This window comes from Pyrus communis, chromosome 15, assembly GCF_041283825.1.
Source record: "Pyrus communis isolate YQ-2024b chromosome 15, ASM4128382v1, whole genome shotgun sequence".
NCBI lineage: Eukaryota > Viridiplantae > Streptophyta > Magnoliopsida > Rosales > Rosaceae > Pyrus > Pyrus communis.
The window spans coordinates 35,420,896-35,434,405 of NC_142579.1; the positions used below are offsets into that span (position 1 = coordinate 35,420,896).

Here is a 13,510-nt window from a genome sequence, read left to right on the forward strand (position 1 = left end):
ATTGTCAGCAATTACGATTTGGAACAACAAACACATCAACATTAAATGGAAGGAAGCAACGAAGCTCCACATGACATCGAAAACCCTTACATTGGGATTCTATCTTCAATGAGTAGTGAGTTGGATGGCTTGCTTCCCTTGTCCAATTCGTGTTGTATCTACAGAGTTCCTGAAGAACTACGGCGTGTAAATGAAAAGGCCTACACACCTCAAGTAGTCTCTATAGGTCCGCTTCACCATGGCAGCAAAGGCTTAGAAGACATGGAAGAACACAAGAAGAGGTACCTGCAGTATTTTTTAAATCGGACTAAGGTCAGCTTGGAAGTTTATGTAAAGAAAATAAAGGACAGGGAAGCAGAACTGTGCAGTTGCTATGCGCAGACCATTGAGTTGAGCAGTGATGAATTTGTAAGAATCATTCTTGTGGATGCCGCGTTCATCATTGAGCTCTTATTGAGGTATTGTTCCCCTATCCAGCTGGAGAGCAATGACCGCATCTTTAACAAACCATGGTTGATAAAGTTTATAATACCTGACATGCTTTTGCTCGAAAATCAGCTGCCATTTTTCATTCTTGAGGATCTCTTTGCCACTGGGGAGGTGCTGGCGACGATGCCTTCAGTATTTGTCCTCTCTTCCATTTTCTGCATGGTATCAACGAGTTTATATGTAAAAAGAGACGATTCGGGATCTTTTTCTAGTTTTAAAGTAGAGCATTTTGTTGATTTGATTAGAACTTTACATCTACCAACGGAGGAAGAGAACTCAAAAAATCAAAGGCCATTCGAAACCCTACCTGTACCCAGCATGACGAAACTACACCAGGCTGGAGTCAAGTTTAAGGCAAGATCAAGCAATAATCTATTTGATATATGTTTCAAGGGCAGAAGTTTGGAAATTCCAAATCTAATAATACAGGATGACACGGTTATTGCCTTTGAGCAATGCCATTGCGATTGCAACTACTTCAGTGATTATATCGTGCTCATGGATAATTTTGTGAACACCCCAAATGACGTGGAATTGCTTGTCAAGAATGGAATAGTTGAAAATATGCTTGGTGACAACAATGAGGTGTCTACTCTGATTAACAGCCTTCGCAAAGGTGTTGGGGTGTACAGACAAAGATTCTATTATGCCACTCTTACAAAGGGCCTCAACTGCTACTGCGAAAAGAACCCATTGACACTCTGGAAAAAATGGAAGGCGAATTGGAGGAGCACATGGAAGGCAAAACTGAAACAAATTTGTTTCGACACACCTTGGAGAACTATTTCTGTAATTGCTGCTACTCTGATCATCATACTCACTGTCATACAAACGGTGTGTTGTTTTTCCCAATGCGCTCGTTAAGCATCAACGCTAAGTTAGGCACTCCTTAATTAGTTTCCCATTTAATTTCTCCCTCTTCTTTCCCATTTATTTTCTAGTGTGCATTATATGTACTTGTTAATTTGCAGTTGCTTGTCTATGCGTGAAATTTAAATAATATGTCTTCTTTGTACTTAAAATAAAATAAATAATATGTTGAGAAAAAGTCTCATTGTAGCTTTTCACCATGGGAAAGAAGGCCATAGTGAGATTCATGAGTTTCATTTGACTGCTCACCAATTTTTAATGTGGCATAGTTTCAAATTCCGGCATCCCGAGTGTTGAGCCAGAAAGCAACAAATCTTTAAGGAACACTCAAAAGCTAGACACTTATTTGCTTCATGTTGAAAAACCCAACCTAAATTATATATTAATACAAAAAGTAGTAAAGGTCACAAAATTTTGTTCTTTCCTTTAATATCCCCATTCTTTCCTTTATCTCATTCTCCCTTGAAATATCTCCCAACCTTTATTTTGGTTCTCAAAAGTTTGTACTTTTTTCCCCTTTATATAGACTTTTTATTTTTTATTCTTTTGTCAACCCCCTTTATATAAACTTAACTAGCAATTTAGCCCGTGCGATGTTTTAAAACTGATTAAATGTCTGAAATATAGTAAATATATCAAAACCTATTACATATGTTCAATAAGGGGGAAAAAAAAAGAAAAAAAAAAGATGTTTGTAGAATATATTACATAGTAAAAGTAGGGAATTAAGTTGTTCATATAGATAATAATACACATAAAAAGTATCTTGGTTACTTTTGACGTTGTTCTCTGTTGCCACTAAGTACTTCACTCTTGTTTCTTCTTAGTTTTCCTGTAGACGGGGTGTACATTTTTTTAATATTACACCTTTCAAGACCATATTATAAACCAAACAATGAATCAAGCAAAAATCACAACTTGGTGCCATCAACAAACAAACAAAAGGAAACCCAATTAAACCTATATTGCAATCCAACTAAGCTCCCACATCCTAGGTCAGGATTGTCAAATAATTTATTCAAATCGTCCTTTTCATCACCAACATTACTTGTTTGAAATTTCATTTATTGCATTTACATGTAAGACTATATGCAATCCAAATAAGATTATGATTTAGAAAATATCTGGATTCTTAAAAAGTTAAAGCAAAATATTTGAATTTAATACCAACTAATCAACTATATGACAACAAATCAAAACAATTAACAATTTTAATCAACTCAAATTTTGAATTCCATAAAAAAGATAATCAAAAGTAAATTCAGCAAAAGAAGCTTACTAAAATTGTAAGGGAAACAGTTAGAGCAGTAAGCATAACACACCGGTTTGAGTTCTACCTGTATCTTTTGAACCTCGACTGCTCTACCTGCAACAAACCAATTACCCAATAAAAATCACCAAAAAAAAAAAAAAGAACCCAAATTCCACAATAAGCAAACAGAGTCAGAAAAACAGTGGATTCATTGAAGCCGTGGACTACGAAGTGAGTAGTAAGAATAACTTGTGTCCTAGGAAGCTGCAAACTTAAGCACCAGACCAACTAAATGAAAAGACCACAGACACCTCCAACATTTCTACTATTTTGCTGCTTGAAAAGGGAAGGGAAGGATGGTATGCACCAAGTTATATAGATTATGATTAGGGTTGAAGGTGACTGTTTGGCTGTACAAATGTTTCTCCCCCTCCAGATATATAATTCTGGCAAATGTTCAACAAAAATATATGAATGTATGATGTAGCCATAACCCAAACATATCTAATATTATCATGTGATGAAGGAAAAGAAAAAAAATGCATATTTCATAAGAATTCGGTGGCTTCCATTCTACATTACTGGATAATGGTGAAGAATTTCAAAGGTTTGTAACATTCCATAGCCGTGAGGGATTTGTATATGGACAGAAGATGAAAAATAAAAAGAAAAATCTTTTATTTTTTTATATATGCTTGTGAATTGAATTGTACAGCAAGTTAATAAGATGTAAAGTTAGTGGTTCTTGATATCATAAATTCACCATATATGCACGGTTGTATTACATACATAGTCAATTTTCTATCAGTGTCATGGTACAATATTGTACAACTAATTAATACAATTTTTTGCCTCTTAGTTGATCAATATTTGAATTTTTAGGTATTGAATTATGTTTGAAAGATATGAAAGAGACAAACTAAAACATGAGCTCACCCATGTTCCCGCCCGGAGGTTAATTATGCAGGATGGGTGTAACAAATCCCATTTAATTTCATTTCAACTAAAAACAAGGAATTAAAGCACCCATATAAAAAAGTAAACAAACAAATTAAAGTAAAAGATAATGATGGACCCTTTTTCTATTAATTTAGCATAAAATTCTACTTCATATTCAAAATATTACTACCAAACAGTATGCCAAGCTAAGAGAATATTAATTGTTGGATTAATATGATTACTCGTACCGGCCTTCCTTCACGCTTGTGTCCACAACCGGCACACTGCTTGGATCCTCACATCTAATGCTCTTCGAGCTTTTGCATCAATGAGATCGAACTTTTGATGGACCCAAAATTACTCTTACTCATTGCTCCTTTCAAATGAGATGCTATCTTCTTCTTTTTCTCGAACTCATCAACATATACCGTCTTCAGAGAAATTTTCATCATCCTTGTCAAAACGCCTACTGCTCATATCCCAGCCGCTTTCTCTCTATACAAAATCATATACAACTTTGATTGAGATCTGCTAATGAATTATATGCCAAAAAGGGTGCTCTTAATAAAGAGTAATGAAAAACATATATATGTTGGATTGATTCTGGGAATTTGGTCGAAGATCAAAATACGAACTAAATATCAAGCAAGAAGAACAACTTTATCAACTGCTTTAATATGAGCCTTTTAGCACTTTCTGCTTTCAGCATGATCTGGAAGTTGCAATGCTATCTATGAAGCGTTTGATACTCGTATTCCAGGGTCCAAAATGAATTAACTATTAAAATACAGATCTTTTGGGGATAGTTTTCCGCCATGCTTCCATAGAAATGAAAACTCAGAGCTTATATTTGAAGCTAGTTAAAGTTAAAGAGATTATCATAATTCATTCAAATCTTTTAGTCCACGATCAAAAGAGCAAACCCTTCATAGATTTTTAGGCAACAATCAATAATAAATAAAATTAAGAGGAAACCAAATAAAAAAAAATGGAGATTTTTAAGAACCAAAAACTCTGCAATCAAACAAAATATAATCTACACAAAGTGTAGAGAGAGAGAAAGAGGAGAGTGAGGGGGCTTACCATCCTTTAAGGCAACCATAACCTTCAGATAAAATCACACCAAAAAAAGCCACAAATTTAACGAAAATTTATGCACAACCCATAAATTTAAAGGAAAAAAATCCACGAAAAATTAACTAAAACCCAATTATATTAACAAAAAATTTGAAGCAGATCTTTGAGTGCAATAGATGCAGAAGGTACCTGAGGTTCTGAGGAATAGTTTGAGACCAACCTCGACGCCGATCTTCGCCGGAATCGTCACAAAAACGTCGGAAAACTCTGAGAAGTTTTCGAAAATCCTCGTCGAAACCCTAACGAATCGAGGCATGCGACTGGTGTTTCTTGTTCCTAAGATGAAAGGGAGACGATTGGTGAAACGGTGAGGTCCGATTCGCTGGCAGTCGAAAGAAGAAAAAGGAAGGGAGAAGGGAGAAGGGAGAAGGGAGAACGAAGAAAAAAGGATTAAAACAAAAAATAAAAAAATAAAAAAAATCAGTATATATACTTTGTAAAAATGATGGCATACCTGTAATAACACAAACTTAACATGGGAAAAAGAAAATGATGGCATCACAGAGTTACACCAGGCAGTGGTCAAGTTTAAAGTGAGATCGGCCAAAAACTAGCTTGTCATCATCATACGGATCATTTCGTGAACACTGAAAAGGATGAACAGTTTCTTGTTGAGCATGGAATAAGGAATTGCTGCAAAATACGTCTATTTTGCTACTCTTTGTGAAGACATCGGAATAGAAGAAAGTTGCATGAACTTGTTGAATACAACAACAAGAACAAATCCATTTTCGAGTGTATTCCTTAAATTACTTATCACGAAAATAACATTATTCTAGTTCTGTAGTCGATTACAAATCAAGGCAAGTATTTAGGTTATATAAACTTGCGAATGGAATAAACGAATAAAGCTGCATGAACTTGTTGAATACAACAAGAAGAATAAATCCATTTTTGAGTGTACTCTTTAAATTACTTATCCCAAAAAGGACATTATTATAGTTCTGCAATCAACTACATAGTATTTAGGTCATGTAAACTTGAGAAGCTTACTAACCCATAGCTAGTTGGTACTCACATCCGTTACTTTCCATTGCCAATATTTAGTGTAAAGAATTTGATGAAAACTAACATTACTTTTTAAGATTCTGAAATTAAGTACTACAAAAAGAAAAACCTTTATTTACATCAACACCTTCTGAAATTCAACATTCCTCTCACCTTATCCCATGAAATACAGGAATTCAATGAATCAATAACAATACAAATAGTTTCTATAATTTCTCATTAGTAAATCCAATAAGGTCGGCCTCATTCACATGGTCGTTACATAGACCTTATTAACAATTGATTAGAATCCAAACTATTTCACAAAAAAGACACAAACACTATAATTCAGACGATCTAATTCAACCACAAATTCAGATGCCATAATTATTCAAATTTCAGTTTTGAATCACATACATATACACTTGAAATGTTTTACATTTTGTTTCTATTAGTCTATCTTGTGATTTTATATTATCATTACATCAATAATCTATTTGTAGATGCAACCTTGTTGATCTGTTTCCAACAACCTCCTTCAACGATCCAACTAATGGAGACTGGATTCAATAGACAAACTGATGTTGAGCATCTCGTCGCTTCCATAATTTATTCACTCTGTATATACTTATGGAATCCCTCGTGTGCATTGTGAAATCATTGAAAATATGCACTTACGGGTTTATTCTACTATGGTCAAACTGTGAATGTGAAGGTAAAAGAGATTTACATTGGTGAAAGAAGAAACACTGCAAGAGCTTATAAGAAGTTGAGCTAGTTTTCATATTGTCAATTGATTTTATCGTGGAACCTCAACTTTTTTTCTTTATGGTATTAGAGCAGGTTGGTCCACATTTGTGTCCCAACGGCCACATGTCACCAAATTCGTGTTGTCCACGTGTTTGGCTTAAAAAATCGTCACATGTGAGCAGACATGTGAGAATGTGAATGTAAAAGAGTCTTACATTGATGAAGGGAGAAAGAAGTTGAGATACTTCCCATATTGTCATTGTTTTGTGGTGGAACTTCAACTTTCTTTACAAACAACCTTATTGGAAGGCAAATCTTTCTTCTTCTTTGTTCGTTTTTATGTTTGGAAAAATAGATGCATCCACTTTTCTGCTTCAATGATACTCATTCAAATTTAAATTCTTTAAAAATGGTTTAAGAATATGCGGAGATTGCTTGCTCATATTGCAGAGCACCTCCGCACCCAAAGGTAAGTAACTATTCGATGCCATTATGTACTTTCTTGCCATTATATAAGAGTGACTGTGTCACCATATGATAATATCTAAAATATGGTTTAAGTATATAATTATTAACCTTCTCGCCATTACATATAAGAGTGCCCGTGTCATGATATGATAATACCATATAATATTTATTTTTACAATAATTTATAACCTGCAAGCCTCAAATTCTGCCGACAGAGGAAGTCTTCAAATTCTGATAAGCTTTTCTTGCACATATGGGTTTATTACGAAGAGAAATGTTACAGAGACTCTCTTAAAAACGAAAGAAATTTTTTTCTATACCCGTAACACAAGTAGTACATCACGTGTAATTATATAAGTGGTGGGAAATTTTATTTTTATGTTATTAATTTTTTAACACAAGAATCTAACCATTTGCATAAAGACACGTGACATACCACTCCGTATACCAGACACATTGAAAAATCTTTTCAAAAGTGGACTCTCCATGAACTCTCTGTCACCTTAATTTTGGTACAATATTTTATAACGATGACACAAAAATTACGCCAAAAATACGAAGTGACAGAGAATCCACTAAAAATTCCATTTTGATAGAATCTCTTTATCATTTTTCTATTATTAAAGTAGATTTTGTAGGATTTTAGACGATGTTATAAGGTACAATTATTTGTTTAGACTATTAAATTCAAAACAAGGAAAGGAATACAATAATTGGATTTCAAATTATTAGTCATTTCAACTACATCTGGTTATCTCAATTCTCAAATACACGTGTCATAATTTGACAAGAAAATATACATGCACTATAACATTTTCTATTTATTGTACAGAATTTGGTTTGGTTGCCAAAGCCACATATTTTCTTTTAGAGCAACTCCACCCCTATCCACTTTGCGCCAGCACCCAACCCATTTATCCACTTAATTGAACAGTAATAGACCCAATGAACAGTAATAGGCCAAAGCATCTCCACCCCAAAAAAATTGTGCTGGCACCTAGTCTAAAAATGCGCTGGCACAAACGATCTCCACCCCTACAAAATGCGCTAGCACCCAGTCCATTTAAAATATTAAATAATTTTTTTATAAAATAATAAAAAAAAAAAAGTTTTAATTTCGGATAGGATTTTTAACCAATCTCGTCACGCCACGTGTCATTATCCGAACGTACTATTTTTTTGAATAGATTTCTGCTAAGATTTTCAACCAATCCCGACAACCCACGTGTCACTTCCTGTTTACAATAATTTAGGCAAGATTTCGATAAGATTTTTAACCAATCTCGTCACGCCACGTGTCATTATCCAAACGTACTATTTTTTGAATAGATTTCCGCTAAGATTTTCAACCAATCACGTAGTGCCACATGGCATTGTCCAGAACCTCATCTTCTTTTTTTTTTGTCCATATAAACCCTACATCCCTACATCCATCCTCACACTAAACTCAATCCTTTTTTTTAGCTCAGAATTATTCTTTATCGTTTTCAAATCTTGAGTTCTTACAATGTCTTCTTCAAGGAGAGCGTATAAACAGTTGCAAGAGCAGCAGAAAAGGTTGTTGGCACAACAGGAAGAATTGGTCAATCTTGACCAAGGTGGAGGTGGAGATGAGGCTTTCGCAATGGAGGAGGATGAGGATGATCACCATAGAAGGCGGAGGGCCTCACATCTTTTCCATGTACATCTTTTCCATGTACATCGTTGAACGATTTCGTAATTTTACTCCACATTTCTCGCTTATCCATCTCATTACCCGTAATCGGGTCATGAGTAGTGCGAACCCAACATTCACACAACGTAACATCTTCACTGAGCTTCCACGAAGTCATTTTTTTCTCTCAAAGTGTACAAAATATTCAAATGTAGAAAGTGTAGAAAGTGTAGAAAATATTGAAATGTGGTGTAAGGTGGAAGATGAGAGTTAGGTATTTATAGAAAAAAAAAATTAATTTTTTAAAATTTTTCTGTATTTTTTAAAAAATTTTTGACATTTTTTAATTAATTTTAATGTTGTAATTAATCTGGACCGTTGGATTTGAAAAATAATCAAATCCAACAGCCAACACGCTGCCACGTGGCCAACGGTCAAATTTCTGACCGTTGGGCCTTTTTTTTATTTTTAAAATTTTTGGTCAAATAAACGTGGACCATTGATCTGTGATCGGACGGTCCAATTTAAAATTTAAAATTAAATTTTTTTTACCGTTGGAAATCCAACGGCACTGAGGAGGGCCACGTAGCCCTTTGACAGACTTAGCCACTTGCCCTGCACCGCGGGCCCCACTGCCTGCAGAAGCTGTCGGCTACTTGCCATCTCCCCCGCGTGTTGTGCATGCGCCAACAAACGGACCGCCCTCTGGGTCTGTCCATTTTGGGCTGACCTGCTGCCTGGCGTGGGCTGAGTGCCAGGCTGTTTCACGGGCTAGAGGGTGTGGACTGGGTGCTGGGCTGCTAATTTGACAGGGTGCTGGGCAATTTATTGTGGGGTGGATCTGCTCTTAAGTTTCTCCCTCCATATTTTCTTTTAAGTTTCTTCAAGGGATCCATGAATAGTAGGAATTTTTCTTAATCAAAATAAACTTTAATCATCCATGATTAATGATTGTAATTAAATAGCAGATAATGCTTGTGTTCCTCCGGAGAACCTATTTGTCTTCCACTTATAATTAATGTATCTTCAACTTATGAACGTCACAATTAAAACCGTTCACTATCTTTGTCATTATTTAAAAACCATACCTGCAACAAAAAAAAAAAAAACATTCAATTTAGATATCGTTTTTCTGTCTATACGTGTCAAATCAATTAACGATTTTGAACATTGAATTATATCAACCATATATCTTTGTCATTATTTTTATAGATATCGTCTTTCAATTTTATAAGTGTCTACTATTGAGTACAACCTGCATTAATATTATCTTCAATTAACCACTTAAGCCTAATATATAGATAGTATCCAGCTTTATGAACCTCAACTACAAAGTTTTTTATCAGAAGACTCGTGTAATTAAGAGTGAACTACTTACATAAATTATTAGCGTACTTCTGCAATGTGCAATGGCTGTCCACATCGTCTTATCTTGTATAGAGCCAACTTTACAAGTCCAAATCTTTTGCACTCAAGAATCCATGTGACCTCTCTGTGCCTTTTCTAATTTAGTTACACCTGGTTTTAACTTATCTTCAAGTAACACCGTTAAAAAATATAAACTAAATAATAAATAAAAAAACCTAGCATTGCCTTAATCCCCATCCACCCCGACCCTACCTCGCCGGCGGACTTCCTCTCCTCCTCTCCTATCAGTGCCGGCGAGCACATCCAAAACCTTTGAAGTGAATCTTGGAACAGCAAGATGGGTATTCTCAATCATACCTTATCCCACCTTCGCTTACCACCACCTTTGCCCCACTCCGACATGCGACTCCAGGGCCGTGAACAGCCAACCCCTCCCAGACTGGAACTCACCAAATCCTGATTCCCTTATCTTCATCTCTCTCATTTGATTTGGAATTTTGAGTTTGTTTCGCGGTTTATTGACTTTAATTTCTGTGTTTATATTGGGATTTTGAAATTCTGAAGCTTTTGATTTCTGGAATTCATCCCGTCTTTGGAATTAGATGGAAGGAGAGAGGGGAACACGGGAAGGGGGAGGTGTCATGTGCAAAATGTGAACGCATAAGCTCAAAAGGGTGCACCGGTTCGTTGTCTTCTCTTTTTTTTTTTTTTTTTTTTTTTTTTTTTTTTTTTTTTTTTAATTTAAGTATTAATGTAAAAGGGCAGCTGTCAACAAAAAAAAATGGCACAGAGAGGCCGAGGGGTTTTGGGGGCAGAAAATTTGGCGAAGAGATCCTCCCCATCAAAGCCCAATTGAATCAAGTGATCCGGACATTTGAAATTTGATCAAACGGTTAAAAATAGATTTTTTTAAAAAAGTTATAATAATTTTAACCGTTTGATCAAATTTTAAATATTTAAATCACTTGATCCCTAAGTTTTGGTGGAAGAAATCCGGAAATTATCTCTTTCCGAAAATTTGGACTCCAACTTTACACACTAACATCTATTTGCCACGGAAAAAGATCATTTTCGGATCCTTTCAACTTAATCATTCTTATCAAACAATCTGGACATTAAAATTTGATCTAACAACTAAAATTATTAAAACTTTTAAAGTGAACCCTTATTTGTATCCGTTAGATCAAATTTCAAGGGTTCAAATTATTTGATGAGTAAGATTATGTGAAAGGGATTCAGAAATGATCCCTTTCCATTTTGGCTCCACTTGAGCAGTGGGTGATGAATTCAAGGTTTATGTCACAATCCCAAGGGGACGTCACGTCAGCTTGGTTTATTAAATCAATTAGTTTTGCTTTTGTAGACACGTAGGGACATAAAATAAAATAAAAAATTGCCTGTACGTTTCCGAATAATTGTATGGAAAATTCAATGATTTGTTAGTGTTTTCATTGTCGAATATTTGTTAGTTTTGGGTTGTCTTTTGTTTTTTTTTTTTGGCCAAAATATCAAAATACCAAAAAAAAAAAAAAAAAAAAAAAAAAAAATCTCTTTCAATTGCGTAGTGGGACATGATAGCTCTAGGAAAATACTACAAGAATACAAGTTTATTACTTTTATTTGCGGATACTAGTATTTTTCTTTATATTTTCTCTCATTCCAAGTGGATTAAAACAAAATATAAAAGGGTAGATAGAAGAAATTAATTCAATCTGACTAAACGCTCTCCTAATAAATATATAAAAAAAAATTTAATTTTTTTATATTTGCAATTCCTTGATTAATAATTTCCTCTATTATCTAGATTAATTTTTGTTGTTGTCATGTTTCTCAATGCTTGGATTAATTTTCTCTATTATTGAAGAATTTGTTTATTGATGTGTCAATAATCATCATCTCGTTGTCAGCAATTACGATTTGGAACAACAAACACATCGGCATTAAATGGAAGGAAACAACCAAGCTCATGACATCGAAAACCCTTACATTCCGTTTGCAACTTCAATGAGTCAGGAGTTAGATGGCTTGCCTACCTTGTCCAATTCGTGTTGTATCTACAGAGTTCCTGAAAAACTACGGTGTGTAAATGAAAAGGCCTACACACCTCAAGTAGTCTCTATAGGTCCGCTTCACCATGGCAAGGAAGGCTTAAAAGATATGGAAGAACAGAAGAAGAGGTATCTGCGGTATTTTTTACGTCGGACTAAGGTCAGCTTGGAAGATTATGTTAAGAAAATAAAGGACAAGGAAGCGGAATTGCGCAGTTGCTATGCGCACAACATTGAGTTGTGCAGTGACAAATTTGTTGAAATCATTCTTGTGGATGCCGCGTTCATCATTGAGCTCTTATTGAGGGAGGACGGGAAGCATATCAAGCCCGATAGCAATGACCGCATCTTTCACAAACCATGGTTGTTAAATTATGTAGTACCTGACATGCTTTTGCTCGAAAATCAGCTGCCGTTTTTCATTCTTGAGGATCTCTTTGCCACTCCGGAGGTGCCGGTGCCGATGCCGATGCCTTCAGTATTTAACCTCTCTTACGAGTTCTGCAAGAAATCATTGCTTTTACAAGTGAAAAGAGAAGATGTGGGATATTCTTCTAGTTTTATTAAAGTTAAGCATTTCGTTGATTTGATTAGAACTTTAAATCTACCGACGGAGGAAGAGAACTCAAAAAATCGAGGGTCAGTCAAAACTCTAGCTGTACCCAGCATGACAAAACTACACCAAGCTGGAGTCAAGTTTAAGGTGAGATCAAACAAGAAACTATTTGGTATATGTTTCACTGACAAAGGCGGAAAATTGGAAATTCCAAATCTAATGATAGGGGATAACACAGAGCTTATACTCCGAAACCTTATTGCCTTTGAGCAATGCCATTGCACTCCGAATACCCGCTACTTTAATGATTATATCACCCTCATGGATAATTTTGTGAACACCCAAAATGATGTGGAATTGCTTGTCAAGAATGGAATTGTTGAAAATATGCTTGGTGACAACAATGAGGTGTCTACTCTGTTTAACAGCCTTGGCAAAGGTGTTGCGGTGGACAGACAAGGATTCTATTTTGCTCATCTTACAGAGGACCTCAACGACTACTACAAAAAGCCGTGGAACAAATGGAAGGCAGATCTGAAACAAAAATATTTCAACACACCTTGGAAAATTATTTCCGTCATTGCTGCTACTTTGATCATCATACTCACTTCCATACAAACGGCATGTTCCTTTTCCCAATGCGCTCAACTCTAAGTTTCCCATTTAATTTCTCCCTCTTCTTTCCCATTTAATTCCTAGTGTGCACTATATGTACTTGTTAATTTTGCAATTGCTTGTCTGTGTGTGAAATTTAAATAATATGTCTCCATTGTACTTAAAATAAAATAAAATAAATAAATAATATGTTGAGGAAAAGTCTCATTGTAGCTTTTCACCATGGGAAAGGTCACAAGTGAGATTCATGAGTTTCATTTGACTGCTCATCAATTTTTGTAGTGCTCACCAATTTCAAATTCAGGCATCCCAAGTGTTGTTGAGCCAGAAAGCACCAAATCTTAAAGGAACACTCAGAAGCTAGACACTCTTTTGCT

The 13,510-nt window shown here is 35.2% G+C and overlaps 4 protein-coding genes and 1 long non-coding RNA gene across 9 annotated transcripts in view; 4 read left to right on the forward strand and 1 right to left on the reverse strand.

Moving 5' to 3' along the window:
* Positions 1 to 13,510, forward strand: part of LOC137713003 (UPF0481 protein At3g47200) — an 81,570-nt gene that overhangs the window by 7,607 nt on the left and 60,453 nt on the right. The window lies entirely within an intron of this gene.
* The window catches only part of LOC137720153 (UPF0481 protein At3g47200-like), a 63,817-nt gene that overhangs the window by 2,418 nt on the left and 47,889 nt on the right, over positions 1 to 13,510 (forward strand). The window lies entirely within an intron of this gene.
* Positions 46 to 1,401, forward strand: LOC148690925 (UPF0481 protein At3g47200-like). Its single transcript, XM_088685932.1, has one exon. The coding sequence runs from the start codon at positions 46 to 48 to the stop codon at positions 1,351 to 1,353; it is 1,308 nt and encodes a 435-aa protein (XP_088542058.1). The 3' UTR covers positions 1,354 to 1,401.
* Positions 1,973 to 5,068, reverse strand: LOC137735386 (uncharacterized). Of its 5 annotated transcripts, none has more exons than XR_015956786.1 (4): positions 4,817 to 5,068; positions 3,799 to 4,045; positions 2,697 to 2,721; positions 1,973 to 2,191 (listed from the first exon to the last, which is right to left on the reverse strand). It is a non-coding gene; the product is annotated as an uncharacterized LOC137735386 (long non-coding RNA). The 5 variants fall into 5 exon arrangements; XR_015956785.1 differs by having other exon boundaries at positions 2,682 to 2,721; XR_015956782.1 differs by having other exon boundaries at positions 2,697 to 2,725.
* Positions 10,478 to 13,334, forward strand: LOC137729824 (UPF0481 protein At3g47200-like). The gene is made up of 2 exons (XM_068468869.2): positions 10,478 to 10,596; positions 11,822 to 13,334. The coding sequence occupies exon 2, from the start codon at positions 11,859 to 11,861 to the stop codon at positions 13,170 to 13,172; it is 1,314 nt and encodes a 437-aa protein (XP_068324970.2). The 5' UTR covers positions 10,478 to 10,596; positions 11,822 to 11,858; the 3' UTR covers positions 13,173 to 13,334.

What these genes read in the sequence shown, in the direction of transcription:
- LOC148690925 (XM_088685932.1), top strand. Translation starts at nt 46, where the DNA reads ATGGAAGGAAGCAACGAAGCTCCACATGACATCGAAAACCCTTACATT.
- LOC137729824 (XM_068468869.2), top strand. Translation starts at nt 11,859, where the DNA reads ATGGAAGGAAACAACCAAGCTCATGACATCGAAAACCCTTACATTCCG.